A 27,581-nucleotide genomic window follows, 5' to 3' on the forward strand; every position below is an offset into this window, starting at 1 on the left:
CACGGTAGCACCTGGATCCAACCTTTCATCTTTGCACATGCAGGTCACACTTTGAGACAGCTCAGGACATGCCAGTTTGGAATCTTTGTTTCAGGTTGTTCCCAGAAATAATTAGAACTTGGTGACAGTTTTATCTTGTGTCTTCTTCATATTTAAAGGTATATTTTCATTTTTGTTTGGAAAAAATCAGTTTCAGAGATGAAATTTTAATTTTGGCTAAAAGAAGTTATAGTTATGTTACTGTTTTTCTTTTTTATGTAATATTCTTTTCATGTGAATTATTCTTGCAAAGAATTACCATTGAAGATTGATTTTCTCCTTTTACAGATGTGGAAATTTCCTGTATTTGCTGATAACATAAAGAAATGAGATTTTCCTTCTCCCTAACAAAACTTTTGTCTGTACATACACAGTAAAATAAATTTGAGTTGAAATTTTCTGGTGGATTCATTAACATGACCAAAATCTTTTTGAATTTATTTGGACTTTTTTCTTGAATCTATAGAACTACTGTAGAAACTTATTTAATTTCATACGAGTACATTTAGTCAAGCTTTTTAAAATAAACAAGTGTGCTTATTATATTTAAAATCTTCATGTAGGCTAGAAATCATTTTGCATATTTACATAAATTTGATTTGTGATCTTTGCGTTAGGAGTAGTTTCAGCCTTGATTTGGAGTTGAATAATAACGTGAGTAGTGGCAGGAGGCAGGATCTTGTACACACGATCATGGACTCGAGTGTTATGTACCGTTTTTTTGTCAACTGTAAATCTCCCTTTGAAGCTGAAGGATTTACATTTGCTGACTGTTTGCATTCATATTACTTTTTATTTGTGGTATGAGATAGGCTCAGTAAATAGCTATTCAGACTTCATCCCTGTCTGCTTGTTCCCAGAGTCGGTGAGCCCCAGGATCACCTGCCCTGGCTTTGTGCAGGCAGCTGGTGCTGGCCTGTGAACTGGTTTGCAGATGCTGCGTTCAGCTGCTCCCCCGTGCTGCTGTCTGTCCTGGAGGCCTTGCCTCAGTTCTCATGGAATGTCAGGGCCTCTTCTAGGTTAAACCATTGCAGCTGGTCAAGGTTAAAAAGGTCTCCATGTTCAAGGTTAAGCTGTTCCCCGGGTAATTTAGGGGTGGGGTTCAAGATTAAGTTGTACTTTGGGTTATTTAGGAACAGGGGTTCAAGGTTAAGCTGTTCCCCGGGTAACTTAGGGGCGGGGTTCAAGGTTAAGCTGTGGTACGTTGGCCTTGGGGTCCTCCCCGCGGCTGACGCAGCCCTTGCACGCGGCGTGGGAGCGCACGGGTGCGGCAGGTGCACGTCCTCCGCGCCCGGCCTTCCTTGCCGCTGGACTGCCCTCCTCTCCTTGTCGCCCCAGGCTCCATCCGGGAGGAGAACGGCGTGCGGTGGCATGTGTGTCCCTACTGCACCAAGGAGTTCCGGAAGCCCAGCGATCTGGTGCGCCACATCCGCATCCACACCCACGAGAAGCCCTTCAAGTGCCCGCAGTGCTTCCGCGCCTTCGCGGTGAAGAGCACGCTGACGGCGCACATCAAGACGCACACGGGCATCAAGGCCTTCAAGTGCCAGTACTGCATGAAGAGCTTCTCCACCTCAGGGAGCCTCAAGGTGCACATCCGCCTGCACACAGGTGCGCGGCGTGAGCGGGCTCGGGAGCAGCTGGGGGGCCGCCCGGGCGCGGGCCGCTCAGCCGCGTTGGGCCGGCGGGAGCGGGCCCAGCTCGCCTGCCGCCGCCACTGGTAGGGCAAGAGAGCTCGCAGGAGCGCCACCTCTTTGGGAGTCACAGCTTACCTAGATGTGCTCAAGGCGAGGCTTAGAGCTTGGGAGGGTAGAGTTCAGAGTGGTGCGCCTCCCCTCTCCCTGCTCGCACCCCTGTCCCTCCTCCCAGCTGGGCACTCGCTGGCAGGTCCCCTCTGCACCTTCAGCCTCCCTCTCCCTGTTGGGCTGGCTGCGCCAGAGTTTAAAGGAGTTGAAATTACTATGGTTATGTCCTCCTTTGGAATCTGCATTTTTATTTACCAGTAAAATTAGGAAAAAAATACTCTCAGAAAAGGAACACAGTAGAAGATGTTAGGATATTATTACTTGGTTGTTACTTACCACTCCTGCTTGTCAACAGCGACTGACAGCTCTTCAGACCCAGGGGTACAGGACCTGGAGGTGGGTCTTGTCATCAGGGGCAGCAGCAGCTTGAGGGATGAGCACCCTGGCACATTTCCTACCGAGGACCAGTGGCTCGAAGCCCATAGTTTACAACTTTAGACTTTGTCCTGAAAATAAGTGTTCTTTTTAATGTAAAATGCTCGTATTGTGTGTCCTCTGTCATTATGGACTGTATATAAACAAGAGAAAATGATCTGTACAAGCCTGGAAATCATAAGTGTGGAATGACAAATGAATGTTCAAATCAGTATTGGGAATACTAACATTTTATGTTGGAATTTTTTGCTGAGTTCTGCCTTCTCTAACTGATTCTGAACTGTGCTCTTATTTTTATTAGGAGTTAGACCTTTTGCTTGTCCTCACTGTGACAAAAAGTTCCGCACCTCAGGCCATAGGAAGACCCACATCGCTTCCCACTTCAAGCACACGGAGTTACGGAAGATGAGGCACCAGCGCAAGCCCGCCAAGGCCCGCCCGGGCCGGGCCGGTGCTCCGGTCCCTGACGTCCCTCTGCAGGAGCCGATTCTCATAACTGACTTGGGTAAGAGGCACCTGTCAGGTGCCTTCCTGTGTAGCACCTATCTGTGCATGCTGCTCAGCAGTGTCACCTGCGGGCCGATGGCATCTTTGTCAAGCACCCGTCTGTCTGTGGACTAGTATCTTTTACAGTTGAGATGAAAATCGTGAACTACTGCTCAGTACATTTTGGTTCAAAGACGAGCAGTGCGTTTGTGGAGGTAGTAGTATGCAGTCCTCATTAAGGAGGTGTTTCTGCCTTGGTGGCACCATCAAGGTGACAAGGGGTCTTAATATAGAGCATGTGGTATGCCTTGTGTTCATTGTGAAGTCCCAGGAGGTGCGTGACACAGTGAAGCAGTTTGGGCTGCTTTAATCTTTACATGGAAAAGAAAAAACTGCCTGCTTTTAAGTACCCTTCAGACTCAGTGATATTATAGACAAGCCAAACCATAAGTCTGGTAAGTAGCCAGAAAGAGAACACTGCTTGCCAGTATCCTTGGAAAAATGATCTTTGTAAGGTGAGCAAAATTCAAGAAACCTCATTTTAGTCCATTTGGTCTGCTGTAACAAAAATAGCATGAACTCATCCCTTGTAAATAATGGACCTTTATTTCTCACAGTTCTGGTGACTGAGAAGTCCAGGATCAGGGACTGGCAGATTGGGTGCCTGGTGAGAGCGCCCTTCCTTGGTGGCAGCACTTTCGGTTTGTCCACGCATGGGGGACAGAGGGGCAGGCAGCTGTCCAGGGCTTTTCGTGTAAGGCAGGATCCTCTTCATGCAGGCTCTGCCCAGACCCAGTTGCTTCTCTAAGACCCCCGTCTTTTTACTGTCTCTTGGGATTAGATTTCAGAGTATGAATTCTTTGAAGGGATACAGCATTCAAACTGTACCACTAATTAAATGCTGTGTATGAATTTAGGTTTTTATGTAGTCCCTATGCATTTTCCTAGGCAAGATAATCTAGTCTATAAGCAAAATTAACATCAGACAAAATATAATTGGGTATAAAAAAGTTCAAATAGTGTGCAGATATATATTTTAGGTTGAAATGAATCATAGACCATCAATAACATGATCAGTAGTCATGAACTTTATATATTTAAGAGCATGGCATCAAAATGTATTAACCAAAAGCAATAAGAAGGAAGAAGTGTTCAAATTCTCAAGTATGATGAGAGATTTGCAACTACTAAAAAGATCAATTTAGATAAACACGGTAAGAAGGTTTGAGTACACACATTAAAAAGGGTATTTTAATAGCTTTGTACAGTCTTTTCCCTTAAATTATACACTCTCAAATATACATGAAATAAAGGTCCACATTCTATGGTATAGGAGAATGTCACTGAAAAGTGGTGCTGATTATAGTTCCATGTAAACATGAATTCAAAAAATAACTATCTAAAATTTAATTTTAAGGGAAAGCAAGACTTGAAACTGAAATTATGTTTATAAATGGGAGTGTTACATACACAGGTCAGGTAGACCAAAGATGTCCTCAGAAAAATTAAGGCTTTTTAGTATTTCCTATTAAAAAATAAGGATGAAAATTGTGAGTTAACTCACAAGCTAGAAAAATGTAAATAAAAAAACCAGAAAGGAATTAGTACATGTAAAAGAATTTTTAAAAAAATTGATTATTTTACAAAACTTAAAAGAATAGTAAAATAGATGACTTGTCATTGATAAACTAAAGGGAAAATGAGAAATTGTGTGTGTAAGCACAGATACAGTTGAGGTGAAAATTGTAAATACCTACAGTTAGTTGCTAAAACATTTGAAAATTTGGATGAAGCGGCTCTTTTCCTGGGTAATGTTCCGACCGTAGTTGGCCTTAGAAGAAAGGGCTAAGCTGCAGCGCAGGGCAGAGGGGCGAGGCGGTCTTGTGTCTGTGTTGAAGAGCTGGGGCCAGCCTCCTGGGTGTCTGGAGGGTGCTTTCGTGTCCCTTCCAGCTGGGCGGTTTGGGGACATCCCCCTCTGGATCACTGTGACTGGAATCAGATGCCGAGAGTCCGTGAGCCCTTGATTGAATGATGGCACGGTTCTCACTCCTACTCTGCGGCTTTTCCAGGTTAAGTGGAACCTCTGCCGGGCGCCTTCCTAGGTGCTGCACCTTGACCCTTTGTGGGGACTGAGCTCTGCTGCCCCGGCTGCTTGAGGGACCATGCTCAGTGCCGTTGTTGTTTGCACGTGTGTCGCTGTCTTGGTGTCGAGCTCCTTGGGGTTACAGAAGAGACTTGCGGGGTGGAGTGGAGGAAAACTTGTAGGGAGCTATTCACATGAAATGGTCTTTGACTTGATTGGGAGGCTGCGTGGTCTAGTACCTGCAGTTATTTACAGCACGGAATACTTGTCTTAACACCAGAACCACCCTTTGGAAAAGTGTCAGAATGCACACAAATACTTAGCAAGCCGCTCAGCCTCTGACATCACAGAAGATGGCTGGCTGTGTAGTGTCATGTGGCCACCTGTGTTTAAAATGTGCACTGCTGCAAGGGGGCTCACAGTGTCTTTCATGCTGCGCACACCCTGCTGCTCACTGTTGTGGACATGTTGGGGTCATGCAGTGGGCCCATGCCCATGGTGGACCTAGACCTGGGTCTTCTGGCTCCTGGGCAGGGCTGAGACTCAGGTCCTTTGCATATTTGCTGCCAGTGTCCTGTGCTCCAGAGGTGGGACCAGGGAGTGGTGTGCACAGCTCTGGGGTTGCCTCTGCTGCACTCTTGGGGGCTCTTCTCTGAAGCCAGGGACTGACGTTCAGATACTTGAGGTACAGACTGGGGACCTGTGGCCTCAGGTTGGTTGTAACGCAGGTCGAGTAGCTTTTGTCTGAAGTGCTTGGGAACAGAAGTGTTTTGGATTTGTGTGTGTGTGTGTGTGTGTGTGTGTGTGTGTGTGTATGAGATAAAGCTCTTTTAGGTCTGTTATGATAGAAGGAATTCTAGGATGTTTCAGGGATGTTTCTAGTTAGTTTTGTTACATTAATTAAGTAAAATCTGTCCTTGTCTTTTTTTGAGATAAGCTGTTTCCTTTTAAAGATCAAATATATTAAAGGACTGCTGATCCAGTAGAAATGACCAAGACATTCAGCACCTTAGCACTTACATGTTTTATTTATCCTTAATTTCTTTCTTTAGAGTTTGAAACCTCATAATTGGCCTAATTATTAATTTTACAAATTTTGTTTAGGCAAATTAGAGAAAGTAAAAAATGAAGCATTTAAAAAATGACTGTTATTTTACTTAATGTCTCAAAATAGGAACTTCTTCCCCAGAAGGGCTCAGAATCACATTGGGATCTGTTTTAAAAATGCATGTACCTGAGCACCACCTCAGAGATGAAAACCACATACCTGGGAGGAACCCTAAAACAGCTGTGCACCCTGGGATGGTGGGTGGTGGTGTTCACGCTAGTGAAAAGTCAGAAGTCGTCGAAATATCCTTGCGGGCACTCAGCGCACCTGGTGCCCCCGCACAGTGCCACTGTGCACATGTCCAGAGGGTGAGTGCAGGGACCTGGAGAAGAGGCGGTGTCGGTGAGAAGCATGGCCAGGTGACTGTGGAGTGTGCAAGTGGGATCCGCACGGGACACCACGTGCCTGTGCCTCCTCAGCCGTGCTCTGCATCACTACTAGGAGCCAGGAGGTTCAGTACGCCTGGTCATGACCAAAGGCATTGCTTTTGTTAGTTGCAGTTATTTTGGTTTTCTATTTGTAGTTATTTTGGAGAATGGCCACATTAGTTTTTTTATTCACCTTCCTGAACCTAATGGGGTTCCCCAAACACAGTGAATATCAAGTAAATGTCGACCGTAAGACCATTAATAAATGAGCTTGGTTTGAATTCATTCTTAACTGAATTTCCCTAATATCTTAGATGCTGAGAACAGGAGTTAGTTGATGCAGCTGTATCTGCGTGTCCTCGTGCCTGACAGTATTGTGTGAACTCACAAACTCGACTCAGAGTTGAGAACTCATGGCCTAGTGGGGTAGGGAAGAAGTGAGACCAAGCAGGGAGTGGCAGGTGCTGAGGCAGATCCGTAGAACACAGGCCGGGGCGGTGTGCCGAGGGAGTGGCGAGAGCATCGGGTCCAGAGGGGTGGGCTAGTGGGTGGACGGTGGCCAAGTGAGTGGGTGGACGGTGGCCAAATGAGTGGGTGGACGATGGCCATGTGAGTGGGTGAATGGTGGCCAAGCGAGTGGGTGGACGATGGCCAAGCGGGTGGGTGGACGATGGCCATGTGAGTGGTGGATGGTGGCCAAGTGAGTGGGTGGACGGATGGCCAAGCAAGTGGGTGGACAGTGGCCATGTGAGTGGGTGGACGGTGGCCAAGTGAGTGGGTGGATGGTGGCCAAGCAAGTGGGTGGACAGTGGCCATGTGAGTGGGTGGACAATGGCCATGTGAGTGGGGGGACGGTGGCCAAGTGAGTGGGTGGACGGTGGCCAAGTGAGTGTGTGGATGAGGAGATGGTGGCTGGACGGCGATGAAGAAGCAGGTCTAAGAGACATTGGAAGAGCGTGGTCTCCAAGACTGGCAAAGGGAGTGCGACCAGACAGGGAAGGGGTCTCAGAGGTCTAAGACACTAGCGTGTGGACGGAGAGAAGGGTGTTCCACGCATCCACCTGGGAAGGTTGGGAGGAGCAGTGGGCTTTAGGGGAAAGAACTGAAACACCCTGGACTTCTGGGGAAAGTCAGGATAGTGCCTCAAGAGATGTGTCGTTACCGCACAGAAGCTGGTGTTCTGCTGAAGGAGGCAGAAGAGGAGAGGGAGAGTTGGAGCCTGGTGTTGGCAGAGGGAGAGCCAGTCCAGGGCTGGCCAGAACTGAGTGTGAGTCTGTCTTCTGGTGCTTGGTGCCTATCAGGTGATTCAAAAGTTGACACTTCAGTTTGTCCTGAATGATGTGTATAACCCACCAACTTCATTGAATCCTCTTTATAAATGAACAAACTAAGGAAACCCTTTTTGGAATAAAAGCATGTAAATTCATAAATGATTTTTAGTAATTTTGCTCTTTGTAGATTTTGTAGAATGAAATTTCTGTGACGATGCTGACCTTCTTAGAACAGACGATCATGTTATAATCAGTGGTATTTTGAATTTGTCAGAGGAGCTCAAGGGCAGTATTTATTTCGAGTAAAAAGGAGTCTGAAATCCTGACCTAAATTTTGGAAATAGTTATGTAAATTCATGTCAACCAGTGCCTTTATAGCACGTACATGTAGACATTCACAAAACACTGGCTGCAGACTCAAGTGAAATAATGGTGACAGCAGACACGCTCTCATGGTGGAAACAAGGTATGTTAATGTGTTAGTATTTCCCCTAGTTATTTTCATAGTTCCTAACACATTAAAATCGCATTTGACCGCAACACTGGCTTCTGCAGCACATCCACGTTTTCATGTTTAGGGTAAAGCAAGTACATCTGACATTTAATTTTATTGACACTGACATTGAATCATTCCTGCCTTGTTTTTTTTTTTGGTTTGCAGGTCTTATCCAGCCCATTCCAAGAAACCAGTTTTTCCAAAGTTATTTTAATAATAATTTTGTAAATGAAGCAGACCGACCATACAAATGTTTTTACTGCCATCGAGCGTATAAGAAGTCCTGCCATCTTAAACAACACATCAGGTAGGTTGCAGGTCCAGAGAGGAGTGCACTGCAATCCAGAGGTTTGGTGATCTGGGGACCTCTAGAAGAACTGGAATGGTATTGTTAGGTTTTGGTATCTCAAATGTCATATTTGACCCTCAAATGTTGGTAATTGATATTTTTTTTCTTTGGTGTCTTGACTAAGATATTTTACTCAGAAATCGCTGCTGAATTTTATTGGTATTCCCATTGTATTTTAGTATCTGAAGCTTTCAGGAAATATCAGAAGCGTTTGTTTTCTTTGGCGAGACTGCAGCTTAGGTTTCCGGGTGTTCCGTGGAGCTCGGGTGCTAGCCGGAGTGCGGACGAAGGGGGATAGGGCTGGATCCTGAGAGCATGGCGCAGGAGGAGGCCGGAGCCCTGGAGGCCGCTTCTCCTCCTCTCGGGGGCGGCTGGTGCCAGCACTCCTCGCTTAGCTGCTGAGCGTCTGCTGTCTGTCCCAGAGCGTGGTGAGGGGATGTGCCAGAGGGTGTGAACGTGAGGAAGGTGCCAAGGTTGGTTCTTTGCAGGTCACACACGGGTGAAAAGCCTTTCAAGTGCTCTCAGTGTGGAAGAGGCTTTGTGTCCGCAGGCGTGCTCAAGGCGCACGTGCGGACGCACACGGGCCTCAAGTCCTTCAAGTGTCTTGTCTGCAACGGAGCCTTCACCACCGGCGGGAGCTTGCGGAGACACATGGGGATTCACAATGACCTGCGGCCCTACATGTGCCCCTATTGCCAGAAGACCTTTAAGACCTCGCTCAACTGCAAGAAGCACATGAAAACCCACAGGTAGGTCTTCGGGTCGGGATTCCTGGGTGGTGGTGGGTGCGCTTCTAAGAAACAGCCGCCTTTGGTTCCCGTGGTGTCACTCGTGGTTGCGTGCGTGCAGGCCACAGACCCCAAGCGCCAGTGACCGGGATCTTCTGAGTACCACAGACGAAGCCCCAGTGTCGCCATCCTGAGTCCCCTGAGGCTGTCTGTGCTAGGTGAGCCCCGGGTGTCCACTCCCTCCACAGGGGAGCAGGTACTGGATGGGCTGCTGGCCCTGCCTGTTGCGGTCAGATGGCGCGGGGCTGGGCACGCCGTGCTTTCCAGGCAGCTATCAGTGCGTCTCCGAGGTGATCGTCCTAGTCTCGGACTTGAACCTGTGTCTGGGCAGCCCCCAGACCCATCATTCAGTAGCTGCTGCTCATCTCCGAGGGAGTCACTTCTGACTAGAGCTGGCTTAGGGACAGGTGTTCCTGAGGCCCCGTGTGGGGTGGTCAGACCTGTAGAGCCAGGAGGAGCCACCTCTGGCTTATGTGAGGTGAGTTACTAGGTCCCGTGAGAGTGTCGGACTTTCTGCCCTAGGCCATCAACTTGAGGAGGAGGAGTGTGCCCTGGGTGCGTCTGCCTGGATGCTCCCCGAAAGCCCAGCCCCAAGTGGCGGGATAACTGGTCTGTGGTGGCTTTGTCGTCATCTGGTGTGTCGTGGATCTAGTGCCCGGGCTTGCTTGTCAGCACCTGCACTGGTCCCTCTGTTGCTGGGGCCCGCGAGGGAGCGCCGCGTGGGTGGTGCCTCTTAGAGACCTCACAGCGTGCTGGTCAGGCTGTGCCCTGGTTCACAGGGGCGCTCGCACTGTGCACCTGCGCGAGAGCTGGGTCTGTCTTGGTGCACACGCTCAGGATGCTGGACTCTGCTCGCAGAGCAGGACGCTGGCTCCCCTCTTGGCTCAGGAGCCTAAATGCTTGCATGCCCGGCGGTGTGTCGAGCACCGTTTTCCTCCGTTATGAAGCCTGGCCTTGCAATGTTCCTGCTGGGGTGGGACTGGGAACGTGGGTTTCGGGCCCTCATTGGTGGACATGATGGCCAGTGCTGCAGTTACGGGGTCACCTGTGTGACGTGGAGCATCATGTGGACAGTGTTTGTCATGATGACGCTGAGGGCTGCCTGCAGGAGATGGTCGTGGGACTTGGCAGCGTCTGACCTTGAGGTGACAGTCCGCTGGCTGGCCAGCCTGTTTTGGGTGCTTTCTCCCTCTGTGGTTCTGCCCTCCAAGAGGCGGATGCTGTCGGGTCCCTTTGACATTTTGGAGGTTCCCCAGATACCACACCTTACACTGAAGACTTTTCTCATGGTTCCAATAGTAAAGGTGTGGGGAAGAGCCCGGCAAACAAGCATCAAGGCCTCCCCCACCCAGCCTGTGAGGCCTGCGTCCCTGGGGGAGCGTGGTGGAGGCTGACGTCACTGCACAGAGCTGTGGTGGCAAAGGCCTGGTGGTATGCTTGCTTTCTTCTTTTAAATTGTTTTTTGTTCTTTTTAGTCATACATGACGGTAGAGTATGTTTTGACGTATTATAATACACAGAGTAAAGCTTACTCTAATTAGAATTCCATTCTTACAGTTGTGTGTGACGTGGAGTTTCACTCGTTGTATATTCATGTATGAACACAGTAAAGTTACGTTCAGTTCATCCTACTATCTTTCCTATTACCATCCTCCCGTCCTTCCCTTCCTTCCCCTTTGTCTAATTCAATGAACTTCTATTCTTCCCTCCCTGCCTGCCCTTATTGTGGGTTATTATCCACATATCAGAGAGAGCATTTGGCATTTGGGTTTTTGGGATTGGCATATTTCACTTAGCATGATAGTCTCCAATTCCATCCATTTACTGACAAATGCCACGATTTCAGTCTTCTTTATGGCTGAGTAATATTCCATCATGCATACATATCACATTTTCTTTATCCATTCATCTGTTGAAGGGCACCTAGGTAGGTTCCATAGCTTAGCTATTGTTAGTTAGCTGCTGTAAACATTGATGTGACTATGTCACTGTAGCATGCTGATTTTAAATTCTTTGGGTATAAGCCAAGGGGTGGGATAGCTGGATCAAATGGTGGTTCCATTCCAAGTTTTCTGAGGAATCTCCACACTGCTTTCCAGAGTGGCTGCACCAGTTTGCATTTCCACATCCTTACCAAGATGTATTGTTGTTTGTATTCTTGATCATTGCCATTCTGAGTGGGGTGGAATCTTAGAGCAGTTTTGATTTGCATTTCACTAATTGTCAGTGTGATTTCTGGCTTCTGGCTCCAGGAAATGCTGGAGGTAGGGAGAAGAGTGTGAGGAGGCAGGTTCCCAGGCTGTGGTGGAGCCCGTGGTGGAGCCCGTGGTGGTGCTCAGTGGGTCTGATCAGGAGTGTGGGGAAGGCAGAGTGGATGGCCTCTGGTTAGGTGGCAGGTATGCTGTCCATTTGGTCAGTCAGGTCATTGTTGGAGGCAGCCACTAATTTTGTTGTTCATCTTTCTCTTTGGAAGAGAAACACCTTGGTGAATACATACCGCATGTGTTTTGCAAGTGGATGTTGCCACGAGCAGCATTAGCACAAGGCCTCCTGGAGTGTGACTCGTGGTGGGCCCAGGGCCGGCGGGCTGGCTCCCGAGACACTGCCTTTGCTGGTGGTGCGTGGGCTGGTCTGGAGAGGAGCTGGCCAGGACAGTCACTCGGAGACGGGGACCCGTGCAGAAGCGAGTGGGGGCTCCAGTGTTCAGCTGCTGCGTCTCCGAGGCCTTCCTGTGCTTTGATTTTGGGTGTGTCTTGCCATCTCTCGGGAGCCCTGTGTCCTTCGCTCTGCGACGGCACTAGAAGCAGTGGGGCTCTCTTCAGAGTCACCAGTAGTGCGTGAGTTTAGCTGGTCGCCATCGCGACTCCACAGCGAAGCCACCTGAGAGTGAAAGCACGAGTTTTGCAATAAATCACAATCCGTGGCCAGAGCCGCAGTAGGTACGGCCATGTCTAACTGTGACTCGCTGTTGCTTTTCCTGAAGATACGAACTTGCCCAGCAGCTGCAGCAGCACCAGCAGGCCACCTCAGAGGGCGACGGCACCGAGGGCCAGCCCGGCATGCAGGTGTCGGCTCCCGTGCCGGTGGAGATGGAGGGTGCCGCGCTGCAGCAGGCTCCCGAGCCCATTGCGGCCGAGCCTGAGGCCATGCTGGACCTGGGGTCGCAGCACGTGGTGGGCACAGAAGAGGCGGCCCTGGGGCCACAGCTGACGGAGCAGCCTTTGGAAGCGGACGAAGGTGGGTCCCCTTATGCTCTCCAATCCCACTTTACTCTTCAACTTTATTAGGCCTTTAAGGGCGAGGGTTTTTGTGTGTTGGTCTTAACTCAGAGTAAGCTCACTTCTTGGTAGCAGATTTTGGAAGTCTTAGGAACCTCAGGGCTGCTCAAAGCCTACTGTCCCCATCCAGTGCAGTGCCTTTCTGTTTGTTCAAGCTAATGCACACTCTGCCAGTGTGCACCTGGAAACACACTCCAGGATCTTGTGTGTGTGCTCTATGACCTACAGTGCCCTTCACACGGCCAGGACCTCGTTCCTCCTAGGCGCGTGTCTGCACATCAGTCGCATTCTGCGGCAGTGCCCCCAGGCCGAGTCCTGGGCTGATGCAGTGCTGTTGGGTGCCTGGTTCTTGATAGAAGCAGCACATGGCTTCCTTCGACTGTAAAGTCTGGTTACAAGAAAACATCAGCTCAGCTGTGGCAGTGTGCACAGTGTGTGCTGACTGCTTTCTCACACGGTTTCCTGCCTCGCCCAGGCCTGTTGGCATACAGGCGTGTGTGCTGACCTCGGGGACGTGTCCTGCTCTCTTCTGGTCTCTGGGGGGACTACACACTGCTTGCCCTCTGCAGTGCCTGGGGCCATTTGCTCCCAGCAGGGTTTTAAGTACTTCTGGGAGTAAGTGCGTTTTAGAATATTACTTTATAGAAATGTTAGAGCAATGTCCTAGCCTCCCTGTTACCTTTTCAAAATAAAGAGGCTAGCTTTTGAAAACCTGCTGAAGCCCATGTATGGACGGTGTGTCTGAAAGTGTGCGGCCTCAGTGTGTGGACTCCTTCTTTTGTGTTCTTGTGCAGATGGGTTTGCAGGTGCCCAGGACCCTCTCCCAGGGCACATGGACCAGTTTGGAGAGCCGACTCCTACGCAGCAGTCCTTTGAGCCATCAGGGCTGTCTCAAGGTCAGTAGGTCAGGGTGAGATCGGCAAGCCAGGTGACCTACATCAGGTTCACTTTCATGAACCACAGTAGGTGTTTCTCTAAATCCAGTCTAGAATTTATGATTTCAAACCAAATAACGTTTGCATACTTTATATAATATTTTAAAATTGATGACACAGATGTTGTGGTCTGGTCACATCTCCTGGAAGCTGACTTTCACAATCATTCCACACACAGTTTCTAACCGAAGACTGTGGAGTAGGAATTGGGATCTGAGAGTAGTTGGTGTTCGTGAATGGTTTCTAAAGCCTGCACCAAAGTCATCTTTGTGGGGTGCAGACCATCTTGGAGCTGCTGATAAAAATGAATCCTGAGTCTCAGAAAGTAGAAATGTACGTTTAGACATTTTTAAATTTATAAACCCAATTTTTTTTTTTTTTTTAGTACTGGGAATTGAACTCAGGGGCACTGGACTATTGAGCCACATCCCCAGCCCTATTTTGTATTTTGTTTAGAGACAGGGTCTCACTGAGTTGCTTAGCACCTCATCATTGCTGAGTCTGGCTTTGAACTCTCAATCCTCCTGTCTCGGCCTCCTGAGCTGCTGGGATTATAGGCGTGCGCCACTGCGCCCAGCTATAAACCCGATTTTAAAATTTTCTTGTATAAACACTGTCCTATTTTCCGTAGAACTCTTTCTAATGCATTTCAGGTTTCACAGTGACGGATACGTACAATCAACAGACTCAGTTTCCACCTGTGCAACAACTACAAGATTCCAGTACTCTTGAGTCGCAAGCACTGTCCACGAGCTTCCACCAGCAGAACTTGCTGCAGGTCCCGAGCTCCGACACAATGAACGTAGTGAGTGTTTGCAGGAGGGACAGTGCCTGTCACCCCTGGCAGATGCTCTTCTGTCTCGCTGTGATCATGTGGAACTTGCTGGCCTCCAAGGGCATGCCCACTGCTAAGCTAGGGCATTGCCTGCGAAAACCTCAGTGTCTAGCAGGCAGGCTTTCTCCTTGAAACCTCTTGACCTGACTGAGTTCAGCAGCATGATGTGGCTTTGCTGTTTTAGCTAAAGCCAGGAAGTCAATAAGACTGGGCAATAAAGTTAGAAGGATATGGCTTTTGCACAAGATCTAAGTGTTTTTGTTTGTGGAATCTTAAATAAGTTAGAAGGAAAGTAAAATGAATGCTAACATATTGAAATTATTTAATTGTGTAATTAAAATTTTTAATATCTTATTCAAGTTGGAGGCATTTAAGTTTTTGTTTGATTTTCCTGTTATTAGAAATTTTTTAGTAGTGATGAAAATGATTGACCAATTAATTGCTTTCTTCTTTTCTTAAAATCTTTTAGTAGCTTTGCCCAGTGGTAGGCCTGAGTGAATGCCAAGTGCTTTCTCGTGGCTTGACACCATGTGGCTGGAAGCAGGTGCCAAGTCTGGAGTAGCAAGCATGCTCCTTAGTAACTTCTCCTCATCCAGGGCCTCTAGGAACCTGTGGAAACAGTAGGGGCAGCAGAGTTGCTGTCCCATCTGGTCCTGAAAGTCAGGCGAAAAATCAGAAGCAGCCCTTGGTCAGCAGGCTGGTGGGCTGCACTGTTCACACACTGCCCTTGCCTTCCAGGTGTCCAAGGCCTAGTTCCCCTCTGGTTCAGAAGTGGTCGGCAGGCCTTGGCCAGGCTGGGCTGTGAGCCTGTGTTGTGGGAAGGGTCACAGTGACTGTTCTCTCTGTCTGTGACTGTCCCTAGGGTGGGTGGCAGGTCCTCTCGCTCACCCTGTCGTTTGTGGCAGGAGAGGAGACTTCATCTTTTCAGAAGTCGGGTTTCATTCACTGCCAGCATGTTCACCATCTGTCCATCACTGTGACAAAATAGCTGAAAGAATAACTCGAAAGGGCCTAGTTTCAGGTGTGTGGTCCATGGCCGGTGGTGCTGTCGTCCGTCTTCGCCCCGGCAGAGCCTCATGCGGCCAGCTGGCAGCGGGCCGGGAGGGGCCTGTGTCCTTCCACCAGGCCCGCTATCCAGCGGCACCACAGGCTGGCATCCATGCTGGTAGCATGTGGCCTCAGAGGGGCAGCTGCAGTCCACATCGCAGCAGCTAGTGAGAGTCCAGCTGATTGATGGAGGCGTCTCTCCTACAGTACGTCAGTGGTCAGGGAGACGGCCAGCACTGCTGGTCAGGTCCGTCTGTGGCCCAGCGACGGCAGGGGACTGCATCCCGCCCTCATCCTTGGTAACGCATCACTGTCTGCTCACAGAAGTGTAAGCACTGCCTCGTGCATCTCCTTATTTCAGACAGCGCGCTTGATTCAGGAGAGTTCCCAGGAGGAGCTGGACCTGCAGACGCAGCGCCCCCAGTTCCTGGAGGACGGCGAGGACCAGAGCCGGCGCACCTACAGGTAGTGCCACCCGCTGGCTCCGGCCTGCAGTGCTGATGCGGTGCCCGCCCTGGTGCGGGACTGGGCGGCTCAGTCCCTCAGACTCTGAAGCGGGGCTCGTCGCCTGCTCCTGTGGGGCCTGGGCCGGCAGAGGCGACCCAGCACAGCCTGCTAGCACAGGCCAGGGCCCGGTTGGAAGTGCAGTTTCCTTCAGCCGTGCACCTGGGCTTCTGGGCCTCAGCTTCTGTCACTGTGGTGAGCCCTATGCCCACGCAGTGGTACGTCTCTGCCCCAGGCCCTGGGCGTTCTAGGTATAGCTGTGCCGGGGCGCAGGCTCCTGTCTTCACGTTGCCCCTCACGGAGTGCGCATGCCCACTCACTGTGGAGGGCCTGGTGGACAGGGAGTAAGACTGCCATCTTCTTAGAAAACGGAAGATGAGTTCCGCCAAAGGAAGCTAAAATGAACGTTGCCTATAACAGAGGTCGCCTTGGCTTTGCTATGTTCTAATAATTGTATTCCTTTCTTAAAGTACTTTTTGAAGTCTTAATACTTTTGTTCAGAGTCATTTAACAAAAAAAATGACCAGGTCATTTTAACTAAAAGCTCCTCTTAAAAACTGATGAACTGCTTTGCCTCAAAGCAATGCTCTCAGTCAAGGTTTTAGAAAGTGAGTGTTCTGCTGTTCTGCCAAGCACGCCCTTCTCGAGAGTCCCTTTCCTTTCTGTGCTGTTTGTTTTCCAAGCAAGAGCTGAAGTGCCTTGAACCAGCATTTGTAGGTGTCGGCTCCTTCACCTTTGAAAGGCCTTCGAGCAGGAGCTCCGCCAGTTTGCAGATTCAAGAGCACGTGGGGGCGTTGGTCTTGCTTTGCGGACCCTTGGGCTGAGGCGCATAAAGATGGCCTCTTGGCTTTGCTGTTTCCAGATGTGACTGGCGAGTCCCGTGGTCCTGGGTCACCGGCTCCCCAGGTGGGGCGCTCTGCTCACGGTGTTCATCTAGCGCCTACTCGGGGCACCAGCACTGTCGAGTGAGCCTCAGCCTTCAGTGCTGCCTCCCTCCAGGGAGGAGGTGATGGGCAGGCTGTGCAGGAGCCCGCAGGAGCAGGGCGCTGAGGCCACGGCCGCCGGTAGGAGGGGAGCCATTGCTGCTGAACAGTGGCGGAAACTGGGTGTGTTCAGAGGTCAGACCTGCGGGACTTACCACAGGGGTGCAGGAGAGAGGATCCAGGAGCACCTCAGGATGAGACCTGAGCACCTGCCGTCCCCCGGAGAGGCAGTGTCGGTTTGGATTGCTGGGATTGATGGTTGAGAAGAACGGCATGCATGTGTCCTTTCCACCAGCCTAGCCCTGGGGGTCCAGGCTGGAAGCCCACATTTGAGAGTTATCAGGACAGGGACCAGTATTCTTGCCCAAACAAGTGGCTCAGAGCTTGTGTCCTGGCCACTCATGAGGACGTGGGTAGGAGAGGAGCAGCCATGGGTGTGGTAGGCTGCCAGTGAGTGGAGGGGTCTCTGGAAGTGCTAAGATGCAGGTCCTTGTCTAAGGCGCCGCAGAACCTAGAGCCCACAGCTGCCCTTTCCTGTGGCGTGGGACGGCGTAGGCAGCAGCATGCCTCCTGGGGATGGGGCCTAAGCAGACTTGCTCCAGGTGGGCTGGGTCCCCATCCTCCACCTGGTCTCATGGCGGGCTCCCCAGAGCTGTGATCAGGGTGAATGGACAGGCAGCCATATGGGCGGTGGATCTGGGCAGCTGGTTGGACACATCAGAGAAAGAGTAATTCTAATCTATGAAGTAGCTGCTGAGGGGGAAGTGACCCCGCATAGCTGTGTATGCAAAATAACTAGCACGGTCTGTTTCCTTGAAGTGTTAACCCAACAAGTGAGTGGGTTGCAGGTGCAGGGCCTGGTCTTGGGCAGTGGCGGGCGTCAGTGTCTGCAGCAGCTGTCCTTCGTCTGTGTTTGAAGGGTTTCTGAGGGATCGCCTTTTCGTCTGCTGGGGAGTCACCGCAGGACTCGTTAGTTTGGACAGAATGAAGGGCACAGACTCCTCACCCCGCAGAACCCGGTGTGGCCAGTTGTGGCCATGGTGGTACCATCTGTTGTGCTGTCCAGCCTGGGCAGCAGGCCTGGCCTCTGCTGCAGCCCTCGCTGGGTGCCTGCCACAGAGCTGGGCCCGTCCTCCTCCCTAGCTGGGCTGACCCTGCTCTGAACTCTGCTGTCTGGTTGCAGGTGTGACTACTGCAACAAGGGCTTCAAGAAGTCCAGCCACCTGAAGCAGCATGTGCGGTCCCACACCGGGGAGAAGCCCTACAAGTGCAAGCTCTGCGGGCGCGGCTTCGTCTCCTCCGGCGTCCTCAGGTCCCACGAGAAGACCCACACAGGTCGCTGTCCGCTTTGCGTGTGGCCGTGGCCGTTGTGTGCGGCGCGGCAGCTCTGCTGGGGTGGGCTCCCCCTGCTGCCATGGCACCGCTCCTGGTGCGCCGTGGGGCTCGGTGTCCCCAGAGCTCTGCAGCCACCTGTGCCGTTCAGGACTTGTCTCTGGCCGGCCTCCCCTCGGGCCCCACCTTCTGTTGTTCACAGATGGGTCTGCGTGGACGTGCCGTGCGCGTGGCGGCTGCCACCTGTGGTCTTTCGTGACTGGCTGCTTCTGCTTGGCCGGCACGCTCAGGTGTCTGTGTGTGGCCCGCGTCAGCACTGCTGTCCTTTGCGGGGGTAGCGCGTCCCCTCCGTGGGCGTGCCACTTTTCACTCACGTGCTGCCCGTCATCAGGGGACGTTGGGGTTACTTCCACTTTTTGACTATTTGAAGAACCCTGCTCTTGATCTGGGTGACCTTTACTTCTGTGTCTCTCCCGGACACAGAATTGCTAGGATACAGGATGACACTTTTTAAGCTCGTGAGTGTCCTTGGCTCTTTTCTAAAGTGGCTGCTCGTTTGCAGTCCCGGCAAGTGTGGGAGGGCCCGCTGCTCCGCGAGTTGCCAGTCTCACTGCTGGCTCTTTTCACCGGGTCCGCGCGGGCTGGTGCAGTGCTGGCCCCTTGTGACTTTGGTGTGCGCCTTCTGTGGCTCCTGGGCTGAGAAATGTCTGTGCTGATCCTGTGTCCGTTTTGAAGGCAGGTTGGTTTACCTGTTGTTACCGAGTCCTAAGAATTTTTTTATATATTCTGGTCATTGGACCTTTATCAGATACATGGTTTACAATCAAATGTGTTTTCGGTGTATTACATTTATCTGTTGAATGCATTCAACATATGTAGCTAATGTTAGTGATACACGTGTTTGTTATGCTACGTGTTCTGTACAGGGCTTTGTATCAGAGGGAAGAGGAGCCGCCAAGGGCCAGGCTGGTATGGACACGCCCCCCGGGGTCCTTCCTCGAGTTGTTGATGTAGAGGAGAGAGGGCTTGGGGTCTGTCCGCCCTGAGATGAGCCACAGATGCCCAGTGGACTCCTCCTGGGGCACGGTTGAGGCATTTGCTGTGGCATTGAGGCGAAAATGGACTTGAGGAAACTCCACTTGGGTCCACCTGGCACACGCACTGCCAGCTTAGGTGAAGACGCTGGAGATGGAAACTAGTTTTTTGTTTTTTTGTGGTGCTGGGGATTGAACCCACAGTGCTCTACCACTGAGCCACATCCCCAGCCCTTTTTGTTTTTTATTTTGAGACAGGGTTGCAGAGGCTGGCCTAGAACTTGCAATCCTCCTGCCTCAGCCTCCCGAGTAGCTGGGATCACACTGTGCCCGGTGACTTGGTTTGTTTGGAGAAACGTCTTCTCAGAGACTGTTAGTGCCAGTAGAGAATATGGTGAGATGTGCTCCGTCAGTTTCCATGCTCTTAACAGTCCATTTCTAAAGTTTGGAAACAGCACAGACACCATCTTTGAGTCGCGGCTTATTGACATTCTTTGCTTGAGTGCGTCTGGGCTGGTGGTGCGGCCGGGTCCTCCCCAATGCTGCTGTCTGCTCTGTCGCCACAGGGGTGAAGGCGTTCAGCTGCAGCATCTGTAGCGCCTCGTTCACCACCAACGGCAGCCTCACGCGGCACATGGCCACGCACATGAGCATGCGGCCCTACAAGTGTCCCTTCTGTGACGAGGGCTTCCGCACCGCCGTTCACTGTAAGAAGCACATGAAGAGGCACCAGCCAGTCCCCTCTGCTGCGTCGGCAGCCGCAGAGACCGAGGGAGGAGGTATTTTCCGTTTGTTGCTTCGAGGTTTCTTAGCCAAATGCTGATGGAAATAAAGTGACGTATGCAGCACCGGAGTGTCAGCGGGGGTACCGCTGGTGCTCGGCAGCACCCGGAGTGTCAGCGGGGGTACCGCTGGCGCTCGGCAGCACCCGTGTGTCAGCCGGGGTACCGCTGGTGCTCGGCGGCACCCAGAGTGTGAGCGGGGGTACCGCTGGCGCTCGGCGGCACCGGAGTGTCAGCCGGGGTACCGCTGGCGCTCGGCAGCACCCGGAGTGTCAGCCGGGGTACCGCTGGCGCTCGGCAGCACCCGGAGTGTCAGTCGGGGTACCGCTGGCGCTCGGCAGCACCCGGAGTGTCAGCTGAGGTACCGCTGGCGCTCAGCAGCACCCTCAATTTTTAGAAACTAAAGCACTTTATTCCCCAGTATGAAGCCCTAATATGCCTTTGAGAGAAGTGGGAAAGGCTGGAGGGGACGTGTGACTTCTGGCCACTGGGAGGCCTTGGCACGCGAGGAGGCGGTGTGCCCCAGCCGTGTGACCTCTGGGCAGGCTGCTGGAACCCGCGTGGCGTCCCTCCTAAAGTCTGCCCTGCACTCAGGGCGCAGACAGTGCGGGCGGCAGCAGGCGACGCAGCTGCGTGGAGCTGCCCAGGCTTGTCCTGTGGTTGCCCGTGGGTGGAGGAGCAGCCAGCCTCTGCCTCCCCAGGTCCGCAGCAGCCGGCCCTGTGGGAGCCGTGCCTGCGGCCAGACCTGTGTCACCGCAGGCTGTCTCATCTGGCTGCTCAGGACCTGGGCAGCGGGCGGCGGCTGCCCCTAGATGTCTGCCCAGCCCCACCAGGGCCGCGCTCCCGAGGCCACGGCCCATGCTTCTGCCTTGGAGCACAGTAGAGGTCTCTCCTCAGCAGAGCCTGCCTGCCCCACAGCAGGAGCACGTCGCACACGCTGGGTCGCCACGCGGGTGCTGTGAGGCGCCCTGCCCTTCTCACTGTGCGTCCTGCGGGCCTGCTGCGCCCGTGGCTGCCAGTGTTGTCCTCACCACATTGCCGAGGGGAGGTCGTGTTGATGAGGGCCCCAGGGCATGCGGTCAGTGTCTCGGGAACCAGGTTGGCCAGGGCTGTGGCCCCTGCTGGGTGCGTTCCCTGGTCTGCGCTGGCCGTCTGCTCCTGAGGTCCCATGTGTTCCCCTGAAGCGAGAGCAGCAAGGCTCGGAATCCACCCCTCCAGGCAGCAAGAGCTGTGTCCTCCGCGCAGAAAAGCCTCTTCCCGAGGCAGCTCTGGGCTCCTGCTTCCACCCTGACTTGCGGCGTGGTTGTACGTCAGGCTCCAGGGCTCAGAGAACCTTTGTTTCTGTTGGTTAAAATGCCACGGGGTCAGTAAGGCGTGAGAAGCAGCCAGGGTTGCTCCAGGTCCAGCCCCGCACTGGGCACGCTGAGGAGCTGTGCTGGGCCTGCTGGGCCTGCTGGGCTTCCTGCCACTAGGCGAGTGCCGACAAACATGGGACCCGCCCGCTGCTCTGGCCTCCCACCTTGGTCAGGAGGCCGCCTGTCGCTCTGTCCCGCACCCCGGGCCTCGGGGGCGAGGGCTGGTGTGTCTGCTTGTCAGTCACTGCCTGTCCTGCCTGTGCCGTTTGGGCTCTCTCCTGCTTGTCGTGCTGAGTTTCCCTGCCCTCCTCCCCTGCTGTGCTGTTGCCCTGTCGCTGTGTTCTGACCTCTCAAGATCCTCAGGCATCCTCCCACTTCACTGCCAGCCTTGGGGGACACGTCCGTGACCTGACCCTTCTCCCTGAGCCTGGAGCCGTGCTGTGGAGCACAGCCCGCTGCAGATGCCTGCTCTGGGCCTGCCGCTCTCCTCGCCCGCCCCTCCCCTCTCCCATCTCCGTCCCCACTCTCCAGGACCCCAGGTCCTGACTGGCCCTTGTGGGGCCAGCACTGCCCTCTGTTGCGCGTTCCAAGTCCGCGTTGTGCGTGGAGCTGTGCTCTCACCCCCAGCCCAGGCTCCCATTCTTGTTCTCCGTCAGCTGAAATGTGCCCTGCTCTTCCCCGAGAGAGGTCTGAACGTGCATGCGTATGTGTGGACACTCGGTCTCATTCCTCTCTTTGTAGTAAGTTTGTAAAGTGGGCTCTGCTAATTTGCCAGCTTGGTCCCCGTTCGGGCTTCTGGTTCCCTCTGATGGCAGTCTGCTGTTGCCTGTTCCTAGTGGCTGTGTTTGCGAGCACTGCAGGTTCACCTGAACCCCAGCGGCTTCGAGCCGCCTGCTGGTCCTTGTGTTGGGGTCAGTCCCAGTGTCCTCAGGGTCAGCAACCCCCCAAGGCATGTCCTTCACGTGCTTGTTTCCTTCCCTGTCTCACCTGGGTTTTCAACAGAACAGCGGTGGGAAAGGCGGCTCTGTATCATCTCAGGAGCAGCCTGGTTGACTGTCATGCGCAGCTGGTGTCCATGGACTTGTTCTGACGACAGCCGCGCTCTGGTGAGGGATTTGGTCCTCTTCTGTGTTTGGGTAGATATGTGCTTGGAGGAAGAGGAAGAGAACCCAGACAGAAGTGCCTCGAGGAAGTCTCGTCCCGAGGTCATCACCTTCACGGAGGAGGAGACAGCCCAACTGGCCAAGATCCGGCCCCAGGAGAGTGCCACGGTGTCCGAGAAGGTCCTGGTGCAGTCAGCTGCAGAGAAGGACCGCATCAGCGAGATGAAGGACAAGCACGCGGAGCTCGAGGCCGAGCCTAAGCATGCCAACTGCTGCAGCTACTGCCCCAAGAGCTTCAAGAAGCCCAGTGACCTGGTGAGGTAGGCCCTGCGGTCTCGTAGGTGGCTCCTGGACACGCATGCTAGGATTCCTCTGGTGCTCTTCAGGGCAGTGCGGGAGGTTGGCTTCTGCACGTGCCCTATGTGCAGCAGCTTCAGGAGTGGGGGCTTCAGGCGTGTTGACTGTGGTACCTTCCCTGGAGTAGTCAGCAGCAGGCCTGTTTCTCTGTGCACTGCTTGTGCATGGTTCTGTGTGGTTGCGATAGTAGTAAAAAATAAAACATTTGTTTACTGAGGAAGATGGAGTGCTAGGCTTTGAGGGGTGCAGAAGAGCCAGATGCCCTCCTGTCCCAGGGGCTGCTGGTCTGTTTGAGGAGCGCACATCAAGCTGGAGACCACGGGAAGAATCGGGCCAGCAGGTGGAGAGGGCGATGGATGCATGGATGGAGTGTGGCAGGCGGCAAGGAGTCTAGAACCAAGGCTGAGGCAGAGTTAGGAGCTGAGGACTGTGCAGCTTGGCAAGGTCCAGGTCCAGACACTCTCCCCAGGTTCCAGAAGTGTCTTTCAGAAGTGGGACTGCTTAGTCTTTGCTCTAGGGTATAGAACTATCTAGACAGATAGGCATAGACAGCTTAGTAAGTAGAACTGCTAAGATTTCAAGGTGGCAGATGTGGCAGTCTGCTCCAGAAAACACACAGGGCATGTTCCACGTGCTCTGGACCCGCAGAGTGCTCTGCAGCGTGGTGGGGCAAGGCGGGAGGTGTGTGGGCATGGGGAGCCCTGGGGACGTGTGCACTCTGTGAGAAGGGGATGTGCACGGCCAGTGAGGACCGTCAGGTGGAGAACACCCAGAGCCGCGTGGCGGGGCTGGAAGGGCCTCGTGTGGAGCGCTGGACAGGCCTCGGCTGCAGCCCTGGACGGGACCTAGGTCATGGGAGCTGTGCTGTGAGGGTGGGGACATGCACCGGAAAGCCAGCCCTGGGGGGACAGGGGCGTGGCACTGAGTCCAAGGACTCAGGAATGAGTCTGGCCGGGAGGCTGAGGAGCTGGCTGACAGGGACAGTGCTGTCACTGTGGGAGTTGGGGGGTCATGAATGAGACAGTCAGCCTTCCACCCAGTGGGGGGTGTTGAGGTGGTGTCTGAGTCCACACACCCTTGGGACATCCCCCAGGCCAGCAGGGAGGAGTGAGCTGGAGACGAGGTCATCTGAACGCACAGGACAGGAGCCAGTCCCAAAAACAGTGCACAGCAGCTGGCTGGCCTGTCCTTCCCTAACAAACCTCCAGGCTGAGCCTCCCTTCTTGTCAAATCGGGTTCACAACGAGACACACCCGGGAGGGCGAGGGCTACGCTGCTCTCCAGGGAGGGCCGCTGTTGCGCCTCTCTGCTTTCAGGAGGTGCCCACCCCTCCCACCTCAGCCTGTGATTCCACTTCCCACTGACTTCTGTGTACCCACGAGTCAGCACCTCAGACCCCCCTTGTCCTTTGTAGTGGTGACATAGGGTTCTGCTCGGCAGCCCAGGGCTGTCACCAGCCCCAGTGCTGGATGCCATGTGCTCCTGCAGGCCATAGCCCCCCAGAGGCAGTGTCCCCGAGCCTGCTTGCTGCTGGTATGGTGAGATGGCCTCCCCCAGGCCCCAGGGCTGCACTGGCTGCTGACGAGGGCCCCATCCAGCCTGTGCCTTGGCCGTTTCTTCCGTGAGTTCCATCTCACCCACTTGTCTGCTCTAATGTGCGCTGTCTTCTTGCTGATTAGCAAGAGTTCTTTGTTTTTTAAGAAATTAACCATGTTTATATTTGTCTTGCAAATATTTTTGTTATTTATATTTTTAATGATGTTTTTCATGTGTAGAGTGAAGCTCAAAATTTGTATTTGGCCAAGTTTAATCAGAACCTAGGAACACATGATTCTTATTTATGTGGTTATGAATTTCAAATCATAAAGTTGTCAATGTACATATTTAAAAATAAAACCACTGAATCGCAAGTGTCTTTGTCAGGCATGTTCGAATCCACACTGGAGAAAAGCCGTACAAGTGTGAGGAGTGTGGGAAGAGCTTCACAGTGAAGTCCACTCTGGATTGCCACGTGAAGACCCACACAGGTACGGACGGCCTGGGCCGGCCTGGTGCTGCTTCTGCTTCATTCCCATGTGTTTTGCACACTTTGACACTTTGTCAGCATCATCGAAAGCTTAAAAGTCAGGATCCGTGAGAAAGTGGGTATAAAAGGTTTTTTCCCCCTAATCCTGACATGAGGAAAGTGGCCCAAGAAAAGGAGATGAGATCTTGAAGTTACGGGTCATGTTCTTCCTCTGGGTCTCGTCTGGCCGGAGGGGTGTCTCCTGCAGCCTGTTGAGGCTTCTTGAAGATGGGGGCTGTGGAATCCTACCAGCCCGGCCTCCAGTCGCCATGCTGGTGCCCTGGGCTGGGAGGTGCCCCCGCCCTCGGCGCCTGCTCAGTGGGCTTTCTGCAGCTCCTGTGGATGGGAAGCAGAGGGCATCTCTGAGAATGCTTCTGGCGGCCCTTTCTCCATGTGCAGTGCCGAGGTGACCCGTGAGGACCCAGTGTGAGGTCCGGGCCTCCTGTGGTCCCCACCTGCATCACCCCTGCTGCAGCACTTGTTCCTGGGCAGCAGAGGGAAAGGGCGGGCCAGGAAGCTTTCCCACCCAGGCTCTCCCAGGGCAGAGCGGAGAGCCTGGGCTGGCAACCCCTGCGTCCTGGTGGCCTTCATGACCCGGGTGAGGGTGAGAAGAGCTGGGAAGGAAAGAAGTGGGTATGTGACTGGCACATGGCGCATGGTCCCCGAAGGGTCCCTGCCTGGTGCCAACCACACTGGTTGTCCCCATTTGGCAAAAGAGATCAGAGATTAGAGATTAGCTCAGGTGCTGAGTGCCCTTTGTAAAGCCAAAGAGAAGCACATAAGTGGCTGAGTCTGCTAAGTCTGCACCTCGCTTCCAGTAACCGTCGGGCAGATACCAGTAGAGGCGAGACGGTGGTTCAGGGAAGGGCACAGTTGATGTGGGTGAGGACGCCCTGGGCTCGGCTGTCAGCAGCATGCCCTGGGGCTCTGCACCTGGCTGCCAGGTCGGTAGCCTCTGTAGAGCACTTGGGCCCAAGGACCCCACACCGCCTGCCCTCGCGGCCCAGGGGTCAGGAGCACACCGTGCCGAGGCCCCACTGACTCTTGGCTGCTCTCCGCAGGGCAGAAGCTCTTCAGCTGCCACGTGTGCAGCAACGCCTTCTCCACCAAGGGCAGCCTGAAGGTGCACATGCGCCTGCACACGGGAGCAAAGCCTTTCAAGTGCCCTCACTGCGAGCTCCGCTTCCGCACCTCGGGCCGCAGGAAGACACACATGCAGTTCCACTACAAACCAGACCCGAAGAAGGTCAGAAAGCCCGCGGCACGCAGCTCACCAGAGGGACTGCAGCCAGCCAACCTGCTGGGCTCCTCCTCCACAGACCCTAATGTGTTCATCATGAACAACTCCGTGCTAACAGGGCAGTTCGACCAGAATCTGCAGAATCTGCAAGGACTGGTGGGCCAGGCTATTCTGCCTGCCTCAGTGTCGGGTAAGAGCTGAGCTGGGGAATGGCCAGTCCCTCTATGCTGTGCACCCCTCGTGTCCTGGGTGGAGGGGTGCAGTTTCTGCAGTGGGGTGCGCCCTTCCTGGAGCCTGTCCCTTCTGAGGCCGGAGGGAAGCGGAGTTTATCTTCCACTTCCCCTCTGTCACGTCTGCTTTTTAACACCTTAGCACTTTGGTTTGCTTTTGGTTTTAGTGGCTGAGATGTGTTTCTCCGTACTTGGCGTTCTTTTAGGTTCAGTAGTGAGTTGATTCCGGAACACTCATTGGCGTAGCTTCCAGTACAGTGGAGTTACCCAGATCCCCGGGTTGCAGTCTGTGGACGGGTTGCAGTCTGTGGAAAGCATCCTGGCTGCCGGGTCTGTTCATAACTGGCAGGAAGCACAGCAGTTCTTAGCTGCAGCAGACATCTGGGTGCCTTGCAGCACAGTTAAAGCTGGACTGGTGTTTCTTGGGCACTGCTATTTCCAGACCTGGGTCTTACCTGTGGACTCTCTTTGAGCCACTTTTTGACATGTTTTCAAAATAGATACTCCTGATGTTTATCTCACAGGATTTGTTTTGTGATGATTCAATTAGATAATGTATGTGTGTCGTGAAAATATCAGGATTACTTTAGTGTGTTAACATTTATAAAACTCATTTAAAAATCCCTGTGTGAAAATCAGATTCGAAAGCGTTCATGGTGTGACCCTTCCCTTCTCCTCCTCTGGCAGCTGGTGGTGACCTGACAGTGTCTCTGACGGACGGGAGCCTGGCCACCCTGGAAGGCATCCAATTACAGCTGGCTGCCAACTTGGTTGGGCCAAATGTTCAGATTTCCGGAATCGACGCCTCCAGCATCAACAACATCACATTGCAGGTGTGGTAACGGCTGTGGTTTCTGTGCTTTCGCATTGTCCAAGTCACATGGAGGCACACAGTGTCCATGACAGGCATCTGTGTTGCTTTGCAGATCGATCCCAGTATTTTGCAGCAGACGCTGCAGCAGGGCAACCTGCTCACGCAGCCACTCTCGGGGGAGCCTGGCACGGCCCCACAGAACAGTTCTCTGCAGACCCCAGACAGCACAGTGCCCGCCAGTGTCGTCATTCAGCCCATCTCAGGCCTGTCCTTGCAGCCCACAGTGACATCTGCCAATCTGACCATCAGCCCACTGTCTGAGCAGGATTCTGTGCTGACCACCAGCAGCAGTGGTGAGACCTGTGTTGGTGTCACGGTCCTGTCCTTCCTGGGGTCAAGCGAGCTCCTCTGAGTCCTCAGCCTGCTTGCTCAGTGCGCCTCTGAAGGGCTTGTGCTGGCAGTTACCCTGCTCATGCCACGTCTGGTTTTGTTGCAAGGCTGTCCACGTGGGCACGTACC

At 53.0% G+C, this 27,581-nt stretch overlaps 1 protein-coding gene across 4 annotated transcripts in view; it reads left to right on the top strand.

Annotated features, from left to right (window-relative positions):
• ZNF236 (zinc finger protein 236) overlaps window positions 1-27,581 on the top strand; it is an 85,282-nt gene that overhangs the window by 37,434 nt on the left and 20,267 nt on the right. For all 4 annotated transcript variants that reach the window (XM_079108245.1, XM_079108246.1, XM_079108247.1 and 1 more), the window contains exons 10-24: window positions 1,378-1,650; window positions 2,521-2,724; window positions 8,197-8,338; window positions 8,869-9,129; window positions 12,152-12,405; window positions 13,241-13,342; window positions 14,035-14,186; window positions 15,625-15,728; window positions 17,934-18,085; window positions 19,683-19,895; window positions 22,394-22,676; window positions 24,637-24,740; window positions 25,840-26,208; window positions 26,936-27,081; window positions 27,175-27,415. In XM_079108245.1, the coding sequence (XP_078964371.1) occupies window positions 1,378-1,650; window positions 2,521-2,724; window positions 8,197-8,338; window positions 8,869-9,129; window positions 12,152-12,405; window positions 13,241-13,342; window positions 14,035-14,186; window positions 15,625-15,728; window positions 17,934-18,085; window positions 19,683-19,895; window positions 22,394-22,676; window positions 24,637-24,740; window positions 25,840-26,208; window positions 26,936-27,081; window positions 27,175-27,415 (3,000 nt within the window). The remainder of the gene's footprint in view (window positions 1-1,377; window positions 1,651-2,520; window positions 2,725-8,196; window positions 8,339-8,868; window positions 9,130-12,151; window positions 12,406-13,240; window positions 13,343-14,034; window positions 14,187-15,624; window positions 15,729-17,933; window positions 18,086-19,682; window positions 19,896-22,393; window positions 22,677-24,636; window positions 24,741-25,839; window positions 26,209-26,935; window positions 27,082-27,174; window positions 27,416-27,581) is intronic.

The sequence above is a fragment of the Sciurus vulgaris genome, assembly GCF_902686455.1.
Source record: "Sciurus vulgaris genome assembly, chromosome: 13".
NCBI lineage: Eukaryota > Metazoa > Chordata > Mammalia > Rodentia > Sciuridae > Sciurus > Sciurus vulgaris.